Genomic DNA, 20,904 nt, shown 5'->3' with positions numbered 1-20,904 from the left:
TTTCCTCTCCAGGGAGCCGAGGCAGACCCAGCTCTCCTCACTGTGGGCGGACGTCTACACAGTGGGCCTTCATTGCAGGAAAGGCACATCCGCTGAGAGAGGGCACTTTGGCAGACTGTCCTATGGAGTGTTAGGACTACCCATAAGCAGCGTGTAACCTTGCCATCTTCAGTACGTGCCAGACATTGTGCCAAGTGCTAATGACAGTGGCCTCAGTGACGACTAAATGTTAAGAGCTAGAGGTTTCCACTGGGGCCGGGAAAACAGAGAACACCCACTTTTGGAAGCATAAAAATGGCCTTGCTAGCTCACTTGATACATTAATTGTAGTAAAGAATCTCTAGAGTTAGAGCATAGGAATAAAGTCATAATAGACTTCCAGAAAACCAATCGGGTAAGCACTGGGTACATTATAGGTGCATACCTATAATCCCAGCATGGGGGAGGGGGGGAGGGGGGGTTGCTGACATAGGAGTGTTATGAGTTCAAGGCTAGCCTGGGCTGTATAGGAAGACCGGAGGAGGAGGAAGAGAGAAAAGAGAAGGCAATAAGGCTAATAAAAATTAAAATCAAGGGCAGCTAATCAAATAAAAATCAAGGGACTAAGGAAAAACAATTCCCAGAAGACAGCTCAGAGCTATGAGGTCCTACTTAAAACAAATGGGTGTATGTGTGTGTGTGTGTGTGTGTGTGTGTGTGTGTGCGCGCGCGCGCGTGTGTGTGCCCCCACGCACCCCAGCCTGGGCAGGACAATCCATAAGACTTTTATCTCCAATTAACAACCAGAAAACCGGAAGTGGTGCTGTTGTTCAAAGTGGTAGAGTGCTAACCTTGAGCAAAAAAGCTTATGGACAGCAACCAAGGCCCTGAGTTCAAACCTCACAACAAACAAAAATTCTAAAAAGGGGAAGAAAGGAACAATGACTGGGCGCCTGTGGCTCACACCTATAATCCTACCTACTGGGGGAACTGAAAACAGAAGTGTCACAGTTCAAGGCCAGCCCACACAGAAAAGTTTGAGAGACTCTTATCTTGAAAATAAGCAACAAAAACCAAGCTTGCCTTGAGGAAAACAAAGCTTAGCAAAAAACATGACCCCTTTTAAGTTCAAGCCTCTTTACCACACAGTGCTTGAGGTAAGGCTTAAGTGGTAGAGGCCCAGTCTAGCAAGCAGGAGGTCCTTAAGTTTAAACCTCAGTGCTCTCCCTCCCCACCCCCCCCCCCCACACACCACAGCCAGTTTCCATAGAAATTACTTACAGGAGGGCTGAGAAGGTGGCTCAGTAGTAGAGCGCTTGCCTCGCATGCATGAGGCCCTGGGTTCAATTCATCAGCACCACATAAGCAGAAAAAAGCTGGAAGTGGCACTGTGGCTCAAGTGGTAGGGCACGAGAGTTGAGCTGAAGAGCTGAGGGACAGCGCCCAGACCCAGAGTTCGGACCCCACGACCGGACCCAAAAAAAAAAAAAAAGAAATTACTTACAGGAGCCTACATAATTGAAGTGAAAACTTAAGTAGCATCTAAAATACTCTTCTTTAGAATGTGGAAGTAAATATCAAAAGAAATCACTTCTTTTTACTGTGAGAAGGCAAGAGAGGAGAGGATTTGAGCATATTCTTAAAAATGGAGCACAACAATGAAGAACAGTAAAACCGAAGCCTCAGTATGCTGCACTGTCAATGGGCAGCCCTTTGACTCCAGCTGTGCCTTTGTGCTGCTCACATTCATACGTGTGTGTTCCTTTCCACCTAGATATGTGGATGATGTCATCAGCCGCATCGACAGGATGTTTCCTGAAATGTCCATCCACTTATCCAGACCTAATGGGACGTCAGCAATGCTTCTGGTAAGATCTACTTACCTTTTGGGGGATACAGAAGGAAGTTGTCTTCAGAGTTACCTTTCTTGGCCCTGTGCTGGGTTCTATAGACTGGAGATTAAATCCCAGTTCTATGGTGACAAACATGTTTCTTTACTGACATTAAAAATTCTGTACCCGAACCCTTTCTTTTGAGCAAATTGCAATCTCCCATGAGAGTTAACAAGAGAGGAAAGCTAAGGTCATTTCATACAAGTCAGGTCTTGTGCAAACCTCCCTAGCATCATTTTTACAAATCTCTTTTTAAAATTATCCAAAGTATATTTGGCAAGATAGTGCTCAGCTAAAGAGAACCACAGGACCAGCTTCGTAGGAATCATACATGAGATCCTTAATGTGTTGGGGGAAAGTATCTGAGCCCTCGTCACCAGTGATTCCTAGTTTGTTTTTTTTATTCCTAGTTTTGTCGTTCTCAGAAAGTCAGCCTTGTAATCTCATCTATGATGTTAGTATTTTTATGAATTCACCAAAGATAGTATGTTTTGGAAATCCAGTGAGCTAAGGATGTAAGATCATGTTACTCCTTAAAGAGAGCTGGCTTTGGCCATGAGAAAAGTGTCCTAATGTCTGGATAGGGCCCAGTGCAAGGGCCCCGGACACACATGCCAAAGCCACATAGTTTATAGAGCAAGAAGGACCCCATCAGGATGGTGTCAGGGAGGCAGGGCACTCCGCATCTGTCTAGTCTGTAGCTGCTGCCCTGTCTGGGCACTTAGTGTGAACGCCCCTACTTTTGCATTTTCCTTGTGTAAACCCTGCAAATAGCCAGCCACGCAGGTAGGCCGCTCTTCATTCATTCTAGGAGAATAGGCTGGTTGTGTGCACACACTTGTTTTTCCTAACAACAGAAAGGACGTGGGTTTCTTAAGTGTGTAATATTTCATTTTTGAGAAAAACATTAGTGAAGTTCATTTGGGTAACAGGCTACTTTTCTGCAAAATTCTTTCAGCTAAAACATAAAGATAATGAGATAACACAGTATTCTTTTGATAGAAAAAGAAAGCAATTTTCTTTGTGTAAGAGGTGACTGTCTGCAAGATATGCAGTGTTTTCTGTCTCTGTTCAATGTACAAATTGTCTATGTAAAGATCCTCCAAGGCCACCGTGGAAACATAAATCCTCCTCTCAGTCTGCTTGGCAGGAGCCAAAGAGTTAATGAAGATAAAAATGAAAATGTCCCCAGTGAAATAGGTTTGTTCAATTATTTCTGGGTCATTGAGCTTCCATTTCGTGAGGAAGGTAGGGACTTGGCATTGACGGGAGCGAGCAGAGAGTGCAGGCGTTCAGGCAGGCAGGCCTCAGACCCGTCCCATGCACCTGAGGACGCAGAAGCAGGCTCTGTGTCCCACTGACTTGTCGGCCTCGGCCACTTTCTCTTGAAACTTCTGCTCTAACAAGCTCATGAGAATGTGGGGGCGCCACAAAATGAAGAGTCCGTGTTACGTACCCCGCTTTACCTCTGCACATGGCTAATTCACATCTGGCTGGTGGTTACTGTGTGCATTGGCACGGAAATTCACAGCCAATGTGCTTGCCTCTAGGAGGAAAGGTGGCTGGAGGAGTTACAGCTCATGGTCAGGTGGGTAATCACACTTGTAACATAATTGCTTCAGTTGACTTTAAAAGATGGTCTTTATTGACCAGTGCTGGTGGCCCAGATCTATAATCCTAGCTACTTAGGAGGCTGAGATCTGAGGATTCTGGTTCAAAGCCAGCCCACAAAGAAAAGTCTGAAAAACTCTTTATGTCTAACTAACAAGCAAAAAGCTTGACGTGAGGATATGGCTGATGTGGTAGTGTACCAGCCTGGAGCAAACAAACTAAGCAGAAGTGCCAGGCTCTGAGTTTAAGCCAAGCCCCAGTACCAGAGTACACACAGGCACATGCGCATGCACACTATGAAGCTGTAACCCTCTAGGTCTTTTACACCATCTCCTGTGATAGGAGTGAGAGAGGATTGTCACCTGGGAGGGAGATCAGGTCAACTCCTGGGGCCACGCTTTGCTAGCTGCCTCTTCCTCTGCTTCAGCAGCAGAGGCTGGAGTCTGAAGGGGGTGGTACCGCCACAGGAGCGCAGGCCAGAGGTGGAAGTGTCCCCTGGAGATGAGTCTAGAAGTGAGTTCTCGAAAGCTTGGGAGCAAGTGGGATGGACAGGGAGAGGCAGCTGGGCGGCTGCTGAAGCAGGGCAGAACAGGCTTGAGGCAGCTCTGCTGCTGTGCCAGCTCCCCTTCCCTCCTTGCTGGAGCAGAGCTAGGCCTGTGTTCCTCCTGAAGCAGCCGACAGGGACCCCTGTGCTCCACTGAGGAAGGGCGGGCCGGCTTTGTTGTACCTAGTGCTGTTTTATGGAAGCTGCTCTGCCAGGGTTGCGTTCTCCCCAGCCCCCTGTTGGGTGCTAAGGGGGTCAGGCCTCAGCTGCACCCAACGTGCATGGAGGGGAAAGGAGTATTTCCCAAAAGGAAGAGGCAGAGATGGAGAAAGCAGCAGACTGCAAGACGAACAGCAGCCTGAACCGGGTTGTGGCTTCTATGGCCCTTATCTGCCCTCCCACTCCAGCTGTGTTCCAACCCCCTCCCCCAGCCCCCGCATGCAGTCCTCCTGGTGGCAGGGATGATCTGGGGTCTGGCAGGCCTTGGGATGGTAGTCCCTTGAGCTTTTTGTGCTCACTGAGTGCCACAGCTCCACTTCCAGCTTTTTGGTGGTTAATTGGAGCTAAGTCCCACAGACTTTCATGCCTGGCTGGTTTCAAACTTGATCCTCAGATCTCAGCTTCCTAAGTAGCTAGGATTACAGGCATGGGCCACCAGTGCCTCAGTAATGTGGTAATTTTTACTTTAAAAAACTTCTCTATGTAATTTGATAGATACAAAAAATAAGTAATATACATGTAAGTGGTAAAGCAGTGATAAACCCTGGAGCTCACAAAGATGAGAGAAGTATCACAGAGCCAGTGCGCGCCCAGAACCCCTCCACCCTGCACTTCCCTGTCCTTTTAAAGCTTAGTCTGCTACCTTCAGATATACCTAAATGATAAGATGTCTTGAGCATTATAAAAACAATATCCTACTGTGTGGGCTGCTCTGAGATGGGTCTTACAGCCTGTCTGGTCATTCTGTCATCATCTTCGTTATGTTATGGTCCTTCTGTGACTTCCACACTTGTATTTTAAATAATGTATGTACACACACACGTACACACGTACACACATACACATGTACACACACATGCACACACACACACACACACACACACACACACACACACACACACACACACACACCAGGATAAAATTTTAAACTCTGTCCAGGCCTCAGAAGAGTTCAGGCCCTCCCTGGGGTGGGGGCTGGGGGAGCGGTGGTGTCTTCCACACTGTGACCGCTATGCAGAGGGGTCCAGAAATGGCTCCTGAAGGTGGCTCTGGTTCCTCAGGTTTTCCTGTCAGGAATGTCTTCAGCCTTTGGTATGTGAATGTAGATGGCTTCTTTGGATTGCGCGTGCGTCTGCCTAGAAAAGCTGCAGGCAGCCCATGGACAGAAGGCAGGTTTCAGGGATCCCGTGTTGGTGTGGGTGTCCCCACTCACCAATCAATGGCCCAGGGGAGCCAAAGGCTGCTCTCAGCAGTCTCTCCACCCTGCAGAAGGGGTAAGGAGAATAAGAGGCTTGACAGTTTTTGAGGCTTCTATTTTCAGCAATTAAGGTCAGTTTGGTTCATTTAAACCAAACCAGTGCTTCCTTGTGGGTCATAGAAGCCCGGGGCTTCAGGTCCCTCCTCAGTAGGAGCTGTCACTGTCAGCCCTGGTCATATCTGACACAGTCAAGTTTTCTTGTGATCAGACACCCACAAGTAGCACATGCGTAGAAGGGAGGTAGGCTACAAGGACAGACAGTGGCACAGTAAGTGTTAGCTGACTGGCAGAAGGAAAAGCGTCTTGACTTGTCCACACTGGCTAGAATCGGGAGGGAGCCCTCGGACTCTGCAGGAGGGAAGGACTGGGGCATCTGGAACCAATTGGATGCTGAAACCAGCAGGACAAGCTCCTGGCTTAGTGTCCTCTGGTGTCTGTGGCCTTGGGAATCAGCTAGCCCCACACTCTAAATCTTCACTAATGGGACATCTCAACTTCCATCTCTTACGTAATCGTTAAATGCATGTGGTTCTCTCTGCTGCTTTCGGGGCTGTTCTGGTGTTGTGTAAGTTAATAACTCATGATATTATGAGTCCTGTTTCTGTTCTTTGAAGGGATGAGCTCAGTCATCCAAAAATAAATCTAGCCATGTTGATATTTAGTTTCAGTTAATCTAACCGCCTAGCATCCCATTATTAATTTTCTTCCAACAGTCAAAATATTGTAAGAGCTTAACTGAGTCAGAGACTGGAACAAGCTGCTGGCTTCTCTCAGCATTTAAAACACTGTTCTACAAACTTTTACTGATCCGCTAGGTATAAAAGTGGGGGAAAAGAAGAAAAAGGAGCTTCTGTGGTATCTGAAGCATACCCTGCTGTTTTATAACCTGTGTTGAGATGTTATGTAATTTGCAAAAAGAGCAAAGTTCATTTGCCCATCTCCCTAATGCCACCTTTTAACTAGCCCTTGTTTTCTTTAACACACCCATGGCTTGCCTGATGCCAGGCCTTTCCTCACGCGGTCGGTCGGGTGCTTTATCCCAACTTATTCTCCTTTAAGTTGCTTGAAGCGGGGACGACTTTTCATTCACTATTTGTGACCTGCACTGGACTCAGTAGTTCTCCTACTTGCTGTGGCTTAACAGTGGAAAGTGTCTCTCCTAGTGGGTGCCCAGAAACCAAGTGCCGGCTCTAGAGAGCCCTGAGCCTCAGTGCCCGGTATCCTGGGGGAGCACAGGCAATCTGTGGGGTGTATCTGAAGGAACATGAGTTAAACCCATGGTGCTCTTCAGATTCTGCCGGAGGCTGGCCTCCTGCCAAGTCCCAGCACTAGGGTGGCACTGGCATGTGAGCTAACCCGCTGGAGCATTTTTCCCACTCATAAGTATCTCTTGTGAAGCACTGTGGAGGAGAGTGCAGGCCTAGGCATTTCCCAGGAAGGACGGAACATGGTCCCTGCGCTCCTGTGGCATCACTGGAGTGTGGAAAGGCGATGAGACCAGCCCTGCTGCCTGTGTCGGCTGATGGAGGAGGCAGAACTAAGCAGAAGAGCTGAGCGGGGCAGGGCTGCTTGCGGGATCAGAGCAGCACACCGGGAGTCAAGACATGGGAGAAAGGCAGTCAGGCAGTGTTGGTCTGGGGGTGATGGTTGCCTCCCACTGGGCTTGTGGCAAGGCTAAGAGACATTTATTGTCTCTGCTTGGGGGAAAACTACTAGCGTGTGGTGGGTAGAGACCAGGGGTCTGCCACATGTGTGATGATGAACAGGGAACCTCGCCCAGTGAAGAATCCAGCCCAAAATGGAATGCCATGTTGAGAAACACTCGACTTCCCATGATGCTGTTGGCATAGTTCCTAAGCAGTCGTGCTAGTTTACACCACCAGCTGTTTTGAAAAGCAGTTTTCTCCAAGCATGCAAAAAGTTAGACAGTAACTTCACTCACACCTTCCTAAAAGCTGCCCTGTGCTAAAGCTTGCCGATGCGACAGCGGTCACCTTGGGAATCGGTGGGAACAATTTTGTCACTATATGGAATATTACCAAAATTTTTTGTTAAATGTTTTCAAAAAGTGTCATTTTACAACGTCTTTATAAGACAAATTGGTCTGTATAGTTCTCTCTTTTGTCCCTGAGACAAAACCACCTAGCATGGCCGTATGGAGGCCCCACCTTCTTCCCGTTCTCATTAATTGTTGGTGGAATTTTCCAGAGGCTATATGAGATGATGACATCACACCAGCTCCTACAGGCCTATGTATTGTTATGCTTAAACATGTCTTAGTTCTTTTTAATATAATAAACACTGATAGCTATATTCCATAGAAGCAAGGCTCCTCAGGGTCCTCAATAATTTTCAAGACAGTACAGTGGGCCTGGGGTGGATAGTCTGAGAACTACTGCTTTCAGGAGAGATGCGCTCAGCTGTTTCCTCACCAGGCCCAGTGGCACATACCATCTGCCCAGCTATCCAGATTTCGGAGGCAGGAGGATTTCTTGAGCTCAAAAGTTCTGCCTGAACAACTGAACTAGACCATATGTCAAACACACAGGCATATACTCTGACGAGTACCCAATCCCCAGTACCACAAAAGAGAAGACAAAAACAAATAAATAAATAAAACAGTTTAAAAACAAAACATTGAAATCCATTTAGCATTATGCTACCTGAAAGTAAAGAGTAAAAGTATACTAATATTTTCAACTTTGAGAATGTGTCTGCATGTAAGATGGACCTGTGGTAGATGGCAGGTGTGTGTGTGCGTGCGTGCGTGTGTGTGTGTGTGTGTGTGTGTGTGTGTGTGTGTGTGTGTTAAGGCAGGTAGGACACTTAGCCCCTGGAAACGTAAGTGTCCACTCTACAGTTCTCTTAACTTTTTTTTTAGATGCTTGAAATTTTTCATACTAAAGATAAAAGCTTCTGCTGAGGAAACTCCTCCATCCTCACAGAAAGCAGACTCCACAAAGAAGACTCTGACACAGCACTCCACATTAGCTTTCATGTTTCCACAGCACTAAGAAAAGGACCAGGTTCTTGGGTCATAAAGTCAGGAAATAGAACAAATAGACAAAGTATGAAAAATGGAACATTATTATACTCCAGACGAAATTTACTCAGAAATTGAAGACTGGGTAAATTTAAGAAATTTACTCAAATTTAAGACTTAACATTCAAGATGTTCAAGGAAATGAAAATGAATTTTACTAAAGAGCACTAGAGCTGGGTGCTGGTGGCTCACACCTGTAATCCCAGCTACTTGGGAGGCTGAGATCTGAGGACTGTAGTTCAAAGCCCAGGCAAGAAAAGTCTGTGAATTTTCTCCAGTTAACAAAAAGCCAGAAGTGAATTTTTGGCCCAACTGGTAGATTGCTAACTATGAGTACAAGAGATCAGAGACAGCACCAAAGCCCAGAGATAGTGTTTTTTGGGGATTTGGCGGGGGAGGGGAGTTGTGCCTAGAACCAGCACAAAATAGTGTGTTTATTGTAATTATAGAACTATGAAATTATGTGATCAAATTAAACCCATACCATTCCAGTCATATATCAAAGATTTTTCTAACATGTGCCATAAAAGTTCATGTGGAAAAAGAAGTAATATGAATGTATAGGAGAACAGCAAAAAAGAAACCTATTGGGGGAGTAAAGCCATCCACACATACTTGAAGGCCTCCAGGATTCACACCATATGGCCCTGGCCATACATAGGTAGAATGAAGGAGGAATAAAATAGACTAGAAATAAACCCAAGTACATGTGGAAATCTAGCTGATATAGGTGGTATCCCTATCGATTCAATAAGGCCACAGTCGTGAGAAGGAGAATACTTTTAGATGATCAAAATGATCATTCAAAAAATCAAAAAATAGGACCAACTGTTGTGGTCCACATCTATTATACTGGCTACCTGGGAGGCACAGAGAGATGGGAGGGTTATGGTTCAAGGCCACCCTGGATAAGTTAGCCACATGTGATGGTACACATGCATAGTTCCAGCTACTTGAAAGGCAGAGCTAGGAGAATTGTACTCTTAAGTACAGCTGGCCAAAAGCATAAGACCCTATCTGAAAACCTATAAGCCAAAAAAACACCTGAGAGCCAATGTGGTGGAGTACTTACCTAGCAAGGATGAGACCCTAAGTTCATTCCCAGTATTGTCCAATAAATAAATGAAGGAATGGATGGATAAACGAATGACACTTGATGTGCCAGGGGAAAATATGTGTAATATATTATAGATACAGAGCTAGTATCCCTAAAATCATATTTTAATCTTTAAAGGGGTACAATCAAATAGGAAATGAGGAAAAGAAGCAGTTCACCAAGTATTTAAAAATGGTAAGATGTTCGTTCTCACCCATAATTTGAGAAATGCAAATTAAAACCACAGTGAGGCACCATTCTCACCTACCAGATTGGCAAACGTTAAATATATATATGGCACACCACATCCTGTCAGTGTGGCGATGAGAAACGGGCCTTTCACACTGCTAATGCAATCCAACGGGCCCAGCTGTTTCGGAAGGGCTTTGGCAATGTCTTAAAAAGGCCATTTGCCTTTGGCCAGCAGTTCCCTTCCAACAATAAGAAAGTATATATGCACGATTATCAATTGCAGCTTGTTTGTAACTGCAAAACATTGAGATGACCTAAGTCTGCAGTAGAGAATGATTGAATAAATTATGGAACAGCCAGACGATGGAATCATCCCATTTCATCTTGTAAGATAGGGGAAAGGCCTCTGTGCCTCCTGTGAAGTCACCTCCGGGGCATATTAAAGAGAAAAAGTGCAAGAGTGCGCCTAATCCGGTTCCTCTTGAGACAGAAGCTGTCAGTTACCTGTGCATTTGCAAGGGGGAAGCACACAAGAAAGAGAAACCTGAAACTGAGGCGCTGGAACTAGCAGAGATGGGGTGCCGAGGTGGCCGGGTAACTGCCTTCTAGAAACACGTTAATGACCAGAAGGGTCCCCCTCCCCCAACACAAATGCAAACAGCATTACAGGAATCCAAGTGAACCTAACTCTGTGTCCATTAAAGAACCTTAGAAGAGGTGGACAGAGAGAAACTAACCCAGGTGACCTCTGAACCTGGCATATTGACTTGAGACCTGTAGGCTAAGGACTACAATAAGTGAGCTGTTGAAGAGCTTTGGTTGCTGATTCCAAAAGTAGTTTGTGTGTCATAGGAATCAGGCGTAGGTAGTGGAACCAGGTTTCTTCATTTTGGAGAAGGATTGCTGAAATAAACTTTGTGTTGGATTGCAAATGGAACGATCTCTGAATTAAGTGTTTGGCTATGGAGATGTAGACTAAGTGTGTCTGCACATGCATGTGTACATGTCCCAACTCCATCTGTTGAGAACGTGTCAAGGCAGTGAGACCCAGGAGCAGTGAGCGCCTCGGCTGCCCACGTCTCAGAGTCTGACTTATCATTCGTGCTGCAGGAATTCACTGGGGAAGAGGCTGACAGGCAGCAGGGCTGCGCCTTCTAGCCCGGCCAGAGAACGATGCAGGCCAGTCAGAGGATGGGCCCGCTGGAGGGCTTCCTGGGTGGCCAGCCTAGTTAAATGATAAACTGGGCAGGGAGGTGCATAACTGCACAGTAGCTACAGGGAGACAGTGCCTCTTGTCATCATTTTGTTCAGACATGAATCAAGGCTCATTCATGGGTATGAAGGTATAAGGGTAAAAATGTGACGGAGGAGGTGGGGGGGGGGGTGTAGGGAGGGCCAGGTGTGAGCAGAGGCCGCTCACAGCTCGTGCAGTGTGACGCCCGGAGGGCGTCCAGGTGACAGGTGCATAGGAATTCTTTGCACTGTTGTTTCAACTTTTCTGTACTTCTGAAAGTGTTCAGAATAATTTCAAGATGTGAGGCTCACCTTTTCAAACCATTGTTAAGCATGTTTAGGTGTAAACATTAGGTGAAATTGTGTACTCTCAGTCCAGAGTCTGGCCGCTGCCACCACCCTGCCCCAGCCTGTGTCACCTCCCCACTGGTTATGCTAACAGCCTCCTGAGCAGTCTGTTCTCCACACGCACAGCCAGCCTTCAAAGGGAAGGCAACTCACGCCTCTGTCTACTCAGAACCTGCAGTGGCTCCCAGGTCCCACCAGTGGAAGCCAGGTCCTGGTAATGGCCTCACCTCCCATCTCCCTTCTGCCCCTCTGACTCCACCCCTCCACCTCCCCTCTGCCCCTCTGACTCCACCCCTCCACCACCCCTCTGCCCCTCTGACTCCACCCCTCTACCACCCCTCTGCCCCTCTGACTCCACCCCTCCATCTCCCCTCTGCCCCTCTGACTCCACCCCTCCACCTCCCCTCTGCCCCTCTGACTCCACCCCTGCCCTCCCCTCTGCCCCTCTGACTCCACCCCTCCATCTCCCCTCTGCCCCTCTGACTCCACCCCTCCACCTCCCCTCTGCCCCTCTGACTCCACCCCTGCACCTCCCCTCTGCCCCTCTGACTCCACCCCTCCACCTCCCCTCTGCCCCTCTGACTCCACCCCTCCATCTCCCCTCTGCCCCTCTGACTCCCCCCCTCCATCACCCCTCTGCCCCTCTGACTCCACCCCTCCACCTCCCCTCTGCCCCTCACTCCACCCCTCCACCTCCCCTCTGCCCCTCTGACTCCCCCCCTCCACCTCCCCTCTGCCCCTCTGACTCCACCCCTCCACCTCCCCTCTGCCCCTCTGACTCCACCCCTCCACCTCCCCTCTGCCCCTCTGACTCCACCCCTCCATCTCCCCTCTGCCCCTCTGACTCCACCCCTCCACCACCCCTCTGCCCCTCTGACTCCACCCCTCCACCTCCCCTCTGCCCCTCTGACTCCAACCCTCCACCTCCCCTCTGCCCCTCTGCCCCCCCCCTCCACCTCCCCTCTGCCCCTCTGACTCCACCCCTCCACCTCCCCTCTGCCCCTCTGACTCCACCCCTCCATCTCCCCTCTGACTCCACCCCTCCATCTCCCCTCTGCCCCTCTGACTCCACCCCTCCATCTCCCCTCTGCCCCTCTGCCCCCCCCTCCACCACCCCTCTGCCCCTCTGCCCCCCCCCCTCCATCTCCCCTCTGCCCCTCTGACTCCACCCCTCCACCTCCCCTCTGCCCCTCTGACTCCACCCCTCCACCTCCCCTCTGCCCCTCTGACTCCACCCCTCCACCACCCCTCTGCCCCTCTGTCTCCACCCCTCCATCTCCCCTCTGCCCCTCTGACTCCACCCCTCACCTCCCCTCTGCCCCTCTGACTCCACCCCTCCATCACCCCTCTGCCCCTCTGACTCCACCCCTCCACCTCACCTCTGCCCCTCTGCCCCCCCTCCACCACCCCTCTGCCCCTCTGACTCCCCCCCTCCACCTCCCCTCTACCCCTCTGACTCCACCCCTCCATCTCCCCTCTGCCCCTCTGACTCCACCCCTCACCTCCCCTCTGCCCCTCTGACTCCACCCCTCCATCTCCCCTCTGCCCCTCTGACTCCACCCCTCCATCTTCCCTCTGCCCCTCTGCCCCCCCCCTCCACCACCCCTCTGCCCCTCTGACTCCACCCCTCCATCTCCCCTCTGCCCCTCTGACTCCCCCCCTCCATCTCCCCTCTGCCCCTCTGACTCCACCCCTCCACCTCCCGTCTGCCCCTCTGACTCCACCCCTCCATCTCCCCTCTGCCCCTCTGACTCCACCCCTCCACCACCCCTCTGCCCCTCTGACTCCACCCCTCCATCTCCCCTCTGCCCCTCTGACTCCACCCCTCCATCTCCCCTCTGCCCCTCTGACTCCACCCCTCCATCTCCCCTCTGCCCCTCTGCCCCCCCCCTCCACCACCCCTCTGCCCCTCTGACTCCACCCCTCCACCTCCCCTCTGCCCCTCTGACTCCCCCCCTCCATCTCCCCTCTGCCCCTCTGACTCCACCCCTCCACCTCCCGTCTGCCCCTCTGACTCCACCCCTCCATCTCCCCTCTGCCCCTCTGACTCCCCCCCTCCATGTCCCCTCTGCCCCTCTGACTCCACCCCTCCACCTCCCCTCTGCCCCTCTGACTCCACCCCTCCATCTCCCCTCTGCCCCTCTGACTCCACCCCTCCATCTCCCCTCTGCCCCTCTGACTCCACCCCTCCACCTCCCCTCTGCCCCTCTGACTCCACCCCTCCATCTCCCCTCTGCCCCTCTGCCCCCCCATCCACCACCCCTCTGCCCCTCTGACTCCCCCCCTCCACCACCCCTCTGCCCCTCTGACTCCACCCCTCCATCTCCCCTCTGCCCCTCTGACTCCACCCCTCCACCTCCCCTCTGCCCCTCTGACTCCACCCCTCCATCACCCCTCTGCCCCTCTGACTCCACCCCTCCATCTCCCCTCTGCCCCTCTGACTCCACCCCTCCACCTCCCGTCTGCCCCTCTGACTCCACCCCTCCACCTCCCGTCTGCCCCTCTGACTCCACCCCTCCATCTCCCCTCTGCCCCTCTGACTCCACCCCTCCATCTCCCCTCTGCCCCTCTGACTCCCCCCCTCCATCTCCCCTCTGCCCCTCTGACTCCACCCCTCCACCTCCCCTCTGCCCCTCTGACTCCAACCCTCCACCCCTCACCTCCCCTCTGCCCCTCTGACTCCACCCCTCACCTCCCCTCTGCCCCTCTGACTCCACCCCTCCACCTCCCCTCTGCCCCTCTGACTCCACCCCTCACCTCCCCTCTGCCCCTCTGACTCCACCCCTCACCTCCCCTCTGCCCCTCTGACTCCACCCCTCCACCTCCCCTCTGCCCCTCTGACTCCACCCCTCCACCACCCCTCTGCCCCTCTGACTCCACCCCTCCATCTCCCGTCTGCCCCTCTGACTCCACCCCTCCACCACCCCTCTGCCCCTCTGACTCCACCCCTCCACCTCCCCTCTGCCCCTCTGACTCCACCCCTCCATCTCCCCACTGCCCCTCTGACTCCACCCCTCCATTTCCCATCTGCCCCTCTGACTCCACCCCTCCATCACCCCTCTGCCCCTCTGACTCCACCCCTCCACCTCCCCTCTGCCCCTCTGACTCCACCCCTCCACCTCCCCTCTGCCCCTCTGACTCCACCCCTCCACCTCCCCTCTGCCCCTCTGCCCCCCCCACCACCCCTCTGCCCCTCTGACTCCACCCCTCCATCTCCCCTCTACCCCTCTGACTCCACCCCTCCATCTCCCCTCTGCCCCTCTGACTCCACCCCTCCATCTCCCCTCTGCCCCTCTGACTCCACCCCTCCACCTCCCCTCTGCCCCTCTGACTCCAACCCTCCACCTCCCCTCTGCCCCTCTGCCCCCCCCCTCCACCTCCCCTCTGCCCCTCTGACTCCACCCCTCCACCTCCCCTCTGCCCCTCTGACTCCACCCCTCCATCTCCCCTCTGCCCCTCTGACTCCACCCCTCCATCTCCCCTCTGCCCCTCTGACTCCACCCCTCCATCTCCCCTCTGCCCCTCTGCCCCCCCCTCCACCACCCCTCTGCCCCTCTGCCCCCCCCCTCCATCTCCCCTCTGCCCCTCTGACTCCACCCCTCCACCTCCCCTCTGCCCCTCTGACTCCACCCCTCCACCTCCCCTCTGCCCCTCTGACTCCACCCCTCCACCACCCCTCTGCCCCTCTGTCTCCACCCCTCCATCTCCCCTCTGCCCCTCTGACTCCACCCCTCACCTCCCCTCTGCCCCTCTGACTCCACCCCTCCATCACCCCTCTGCCCCTCTGACTCCACCCCTCCACCTCCCCTCTGCCCCTCTGCCCCCCCTCCACCACCCCTCTGCCCCTCTGACTCCCCCCCTCCACCTCCCCTCTACCCCTCTGACTCCACCCCTCCATCTCCCCTCTGCCCCTCTGACTCCACCCCTCACCTCCCCTCTGCCCCTCTGACTCCACCCCTCCATCTCCCCTCTGCCCCTCTGACTCCACCCCTCCATCTTCCCTCTGCCCCTCTGCCCCCCCCCTCCACCACCCCTCTGCCCCTCTGACTCCACCCCTCCATCTCCCCTCTGCCCCTCTGACTCCCCCCCTCCATCTCCCCTCTGCCCCTCTGACTCCACCCCTCCACCTCCCGTCTGCCCCTCTGACTCCACCCCTCCATCTCCCCTCTGCCCCTCTGACTCCACCCCTCCACCACCCCTCTGCCCCTCTGACTCCACCCCTCCATCTCCCCTCTGCCCCTCTGACTCCACCCCTCCATCTCCCCTCTGCCCCTCTGACTCCACCCCTCCATCTCCCCTCTGCCCCTCTGCCCCCCCCCTCCACCACCCCTCTGCCCCTCTGACTCCACCCCTCCACCTCCCCTCTGCCCCTCTGACTCCCCCCCTCCATCTCCCCTCTGCCCCTCTGACTCCACCCCTCCACCTCCCGTCTGCCCCTCTGACTCCACCCCTCCATCTCCCCTCTGCCCCTCTGACTCCCCCCCTCCATCTCCCCTCTGCCCCTCTGACTCCACCCCTCCACCTCCCCTCTGCCCCTCTGACTCCACCCCTCCATCTCCCCTCTGCCCCTCTGACTCCACCCCTCCATCTCCCCTCTGCCCCTCTGACTCCACCCCTCCACCTCCCCTCTGCCCCTCTGACTCCACCCCTCCATCTCCCCTCTGCCCCTCTGCCCCCCCATCCACCACCCCTCTGCCCCTCTGACTCCCCCCCTCCACCACCCCTCTGCCCCTCTGACTCCACCCCTCCATCTCCCCTCTGCCCCTCTGACTCCACCCTTCCACCTCCCCTCTGCCCCTCTGACTCCACCCCTCCATCACCCCTCTGCCCCTCTGACTCCACCCCTCCATCTCCCCTCTGCCCCTCTGACTCCACCCCTCCACCTCCCATCTGCCCCTCTGACTCCACCCCTCCACCTCCCCTCTGCCCCTCTGACTCCACCCCTCCATCTCCCCTCTGCCCCTCTGACTCCACCCCTCCATCTCCCCTCTGCCCCTCTGACTCCCCCCCTCCATCTCCCCTCTGCCCCTCTGACTCCACCCCTCCACCTCCCCTCTGCCCCTCTGACTCCAACCCTCCACCCCTCACCTCCCCTCTGCCCCTCTGACTCCACCCCTCACCTCCCCTCTGCCCCTCTGACTCCACCCCTCCACCTCCCCTCTGCCCCTCTGACTCCACCCCTCACCTCCCCTCTGCCCCTCTGACTCCACCCCTCACCTCCCCTCTGCCCCTCTGACTCCACCCCTCCACCTCCCCTCTGCCCCTCTGACTCCACCCCTCCACCACCCCTCTGCCCCTCTGACTCCACCCCTCCATCTCCCGTCTGCCCCTCTGACTCCACCCCTCCACCACCCCTCTGCCCCTCTGACTCCACCCCTCCACCTCCCCTCTGCCCCTCTGACTCCACCCCTCCATCTCCCCTCTGCCCCTCTGACTCCACCCCTCCATTTCCCATCTGCCCCTCTGACTCCACCCCTCCATCACCCCTCTGCCCCTCTGACTCCACCCCTCCACCTCCCCTCTGCCCCTCTGACTCCACCCCTCCACCTCCCCTCTGCCCCTCTGACTCCACCCCTCCACCTCCCCTCTGCCCCTCTGCCCCCCCCACCACCCCTCTGCCCCTCTGACTCCACCCCTCCATCTCCCCTCTACCCCTCTGACTCCACCCCTCCATCTCCCCTCTGCCCCTCTGACTCCACCCCTCCATCTCCCCTCTGCCCCTCTGACTCCACCCCTCCACCTCCCCTCTGCCCCTCTGCCCCCCCCCTCCACCTCCCGTCTGCCCCTCTGACTCCACCCCTCCATCTCCCCTCTACCCCTCTGACTCCACCCCTCCACCTCCCCTCTGCCCCTCTGACTCCCCCCCTCCATCTCCCCTCTGCCCCTCTGACTCCACCCCTCCATCTCCCGTCTGCCCCTCTGACTCCACCCCTCCACCTCCCCTCTGCCCCTCTGACTCCACCCCTCCACCCTCCATCTCCCGTCTGCCCCTCTGACTCCACCCCTCCACCACCCCTCTGCCCCTCTGACTCCACCCCTCCATCTCCCGTCTGCCCCTCTGACTCCACCCCTCCACCTCCCCTCTGCCCCTCTGACTCCACCCCTCCATCTCCCCTCTGCCCCTCTGACTCCACCCCTCCACCACCCCTCTGCCCCTCTGACTCCACCCCTCCATCTCCCCTCTGCCCCTCTGACTCCACCCCTCCACCTCCCCTCTGCCCCTCTGACTCCACCCCTCTGCCCCTCTGACTCCATCCCTCCATCTCCCCTCTCCCCCTCTGACTCCACCCCTCCATCTCCCCTCTGCCCCTCTGACTCCACCCCTCCACCTCCCCTCTGCCCCTCTGACTCCACCCCTCCATCTCCCCTCTGCCCCTCTGACTCCACCCCTCCACCTCCCGTCTGCCCCTCTGACTCCACCCCTGCACCTCCCCTCTGCCCCTCTGACTCCACCCCTCCATCTCCCCTCTGCCCCTCTGACTCCACCCCTCCACCCTTCACCTCCCCTCTGCCCCTCTGACTCCACCCCTCCACCACCCCTCTGCCCCTCTGACTCCACCCCTCCATCTCCCCTCTGCCCCTCTGACTCCACCCCTCCACCACCCCTCTGCCCCTCTGACTCCACCCCTCCACCACCCCTCTGCCCCTCTGACTCCACCCCTCCACCTCCCCTCTGCCCCTCTGACTCCACCCCTCCACCTCCCCTCTGCCCCTCTGACTCCACCCCTCCACCACCCCTCTGCCCCTCTGACTCCACCCCTCCATCTCCCGTCTGCCCCTCTGACTCCACCCCTCCACCTCCCCTCTGCCCCTCTGACTCCACCCCTCCACCCCTCACCTCCCCTCTGCCCCTCTGACTCCACCCCTCCATCTCCCCTCTGCCCCTCTGACTCCACCCCTCCACCTCCCCTCTGCCCCTCTGACTCCACCCCTCCACCACCCCTCTGCCCCTCTGACTCCACCCCTCCACCACCCCTCTGCCCCTCTGACTCCACCCCTCCACCTCCCCTCTGCCCCTCTGACTCCACCCCTCCATCTCCCCTCTGCCCCTCTGACTCCACCCCTCCACCTCCCTTCTGCCCCTCTGACTCCACCCCTCCATCTCCCCTCTGCCCCTCTGACTCCATCCCTCCATCTCCCCTCTACCCCTCTGACTCCACCCCTCCATCTCCCCTCTGCCCCTCTGACTCCACCCCTCCACCACCCCTCTGCCCCTCTGACTCCACCCCTCCACCTCCCCTCTGCCCCTCTGACTCCACCCCTCCACCTCCCTTCACTGGCAAGCCCTGCTACCCACAGCAGCTTTGGCTCTTGGATTTCCCCCCTCCTCTTTTCCTCAAGATCATAAAGAGCCCACTCACTCCCATATGTGTGTGAACACACATGCACACACACATCTTGAGTGGCCTTTAAAAAAAAGTCCTTGCTGGTACTGTTGGTTAACAATTGTAATCCTAGCTACCCAGGAGGCTGAGATTTGAGAATCATGTGAGACTTATCTCCAGTTATTACCAAAAATACAGAAGTAGAGCTGTGGCTCAAGTAGTAGAGTGCTAGCCTTGAGTAAGAAAGCTCATGGACAGCACCCAGGTCCTGACTTCAGGCCCCAGGACTAGCACCAAAACAAAAAGCAAAAACCAGTGCTTACCACAGTCTAATATGGTATGTGATTTTCTTTTTTTTTTTTTTTTTGCCATTCTTGGGCTTGAACTCAGGGCCTGAGCACTGTCCCTGAGCTTCTTTTGCTCAAGGCTAGTACTCTACCACTTGAGCCACAGCACCACTTCCGGCTTTTTCTGTGTATGTGGTAGTAAGGAATCAAAAATCAAACCTAGGGCCTCATGCAAGGTAGGCAAGCACTGTACCACTAAGCCACGTTCCCAGCCCCTAGTGTGTGATTTTCTTATCTGTTAATCTATTGCTTTGTGTCTGAGTCCTCCAGAAAGATCCTAAGTTCCACATCCCAAGACTGCTGTTCATTGATAAGTCCCTGGTGCCTGAAGCTTATTAGGTGCTCGGTAATTATTTGTTGAGTAATTGGCTTTATCTTTTGAAGACAGATAATTAATATTCATGAATGTAACTAAAATTAAGGCCAAAATTAGTGGCTTGCTCCTATAATCCCAGCTCCTCCAGCAGTGGAGATTGGAAGGATGTGGTTTAAGGCTAACCTGACACGGTGAGATACTTCCCCCTCCTCCAGTTCAGCCAACAAGCCAGACAGGGTGGTGCCCACCTGTGATACCAGCTCAGGGAAGCATGGGTAGGAAGGAGTATTGTGGTAGAGGCCAACCCTAGGCAAAAACATGTTAGACCCTATCTGAAAAATAACTACAAGCAAAAAAAAGGGCTGGAGACATGGTTTAAACATTAGAATGCCTACCTAGCAAGTGTGAGCCCTGAGTTCCTATCCTAGTACCTTAACCCACATGGACACACACAAAACCACTTGAAATTACTTTCTTAAATACTTAGATGACTGATTAGGGAATGAAGCACTGTTACTTGTAAGGCTGGAGTGAAGACCAGGGTAGCTAACACGTGCCTCAGGGAGGACACGTGTGTGAACTGCCCGCAAGCCTTCTGTGGGGGCCCTTCCTCCAGACACTTACCTTACTTACTATAATCATGCATTGTTCTTAAAAACACTATCCTTTCCTCTGTGCCAACCCTCAGCACAGCGGTGCCCTTGAAGGATGCCTGTCGCGTCCGCGGCGTGCCCGACGCCGGGCTCCCCACAGGCCTCGCCTCGTGTTCTGGGTTTTGCTTTCACATTTTGGGTCCGTTACATGCAGTTGGTGTCTGGCAGGAATGGGCCGTTGCCTGGTTTCATCTTCAGAAAGGTGGACTGATGGACACACGGGGACATACCTGGCTGCTTTGATCCATGTGGGGTCTGTTCCAAGGCCAGACTACTCGTCTAACACTCTACCCCCCACTTGACCTCTTTCTGTTCCAGTATTTATCTTCATGCCTGTAACAAATGCTGCTGATCAAAAGCCTTGTGAAAGATGGCCCTCACTGGCGACCGGGCCTCCCATCCCAGTCCTCAAGCCCAGCCACTCCCCAGTGCAGTGCACTGCTGTGCTGTCCTGCCCAGGCCTGCACACGAGCTCTCTGCCTGTCTTCCTGCGCTCGTCTCCTAAATTTTTATTTTAATTTATTTGTGTGTGTGTGTGTGCATGCAAGCACTAGAGCTTAAACTTAGAGCCTCTCTTACTAAGCTCTTTTTCACTCAAGGCTGATGCTCTACCACTTAAGCTATACCTCCACTTACAGCTTTTTGCTGATTACTTGAAGATGAGATTTGTCTGCCTGGGGCTGGTTTCAAACCAGGATCCTCAGATCTCAGCCTCCTGAGTAGCTGGGCATGAGCCACACCACCCAAATGCATGCGCACGCACGCGCGCACACACATACACACACACGCAGGTATAGAGAGTATGTGAACTCTCACCTCTGCCCTCACCTTTGTCTCCTGCTGTCCTT

At 54.2% G+C, this 20,904-nt stretch overlaps 1 protein-coding gene across 1 annotated transcript in view; it reads left to right on the top strand.

Annotated features, from left to right (window-relative positions):
* Positions 1 to 20,904, top strand: part of Med27 (mediator complex subunit 27) — a 187,822-nt gene that overhangs the window by 123,682 nt on the left and 43,236 nt on the right. The window contains exon 4 of the mRNA XM_042681271.1: positions 1,754 to 1,847. Coding sequence (XP_042537205.1) covers positions 1,754 to 1,847 — 94 coding nt within the window. The remainder of the gene's footprint in view (positions 1 to 1,753; positions 1,848 to 20,904) is intronic.

The sequence above is a fragment of the Dipodomys spectabilis genome, unplaced genomic scaffold (assembly GCF_019054845.1).
Source record: "Dipodomys spectabilis isolate Male_0828 unplaced genomic scaffold, ASM1905484v1 ptg000067l, whole genome shotgun sequence".
Taxonomy (NCBI): Eukaryota; Metazoa; Chordata; class Mammalia; order Rodentia; family Heteromyidae; genus Dipodomys; species Dipodomys spectabilis.
The sequence above is the reverse complement of the archived record's forward strand: the minus strand, read 5'-3'. Positions and strand labels throughout refer to the sequence as shown.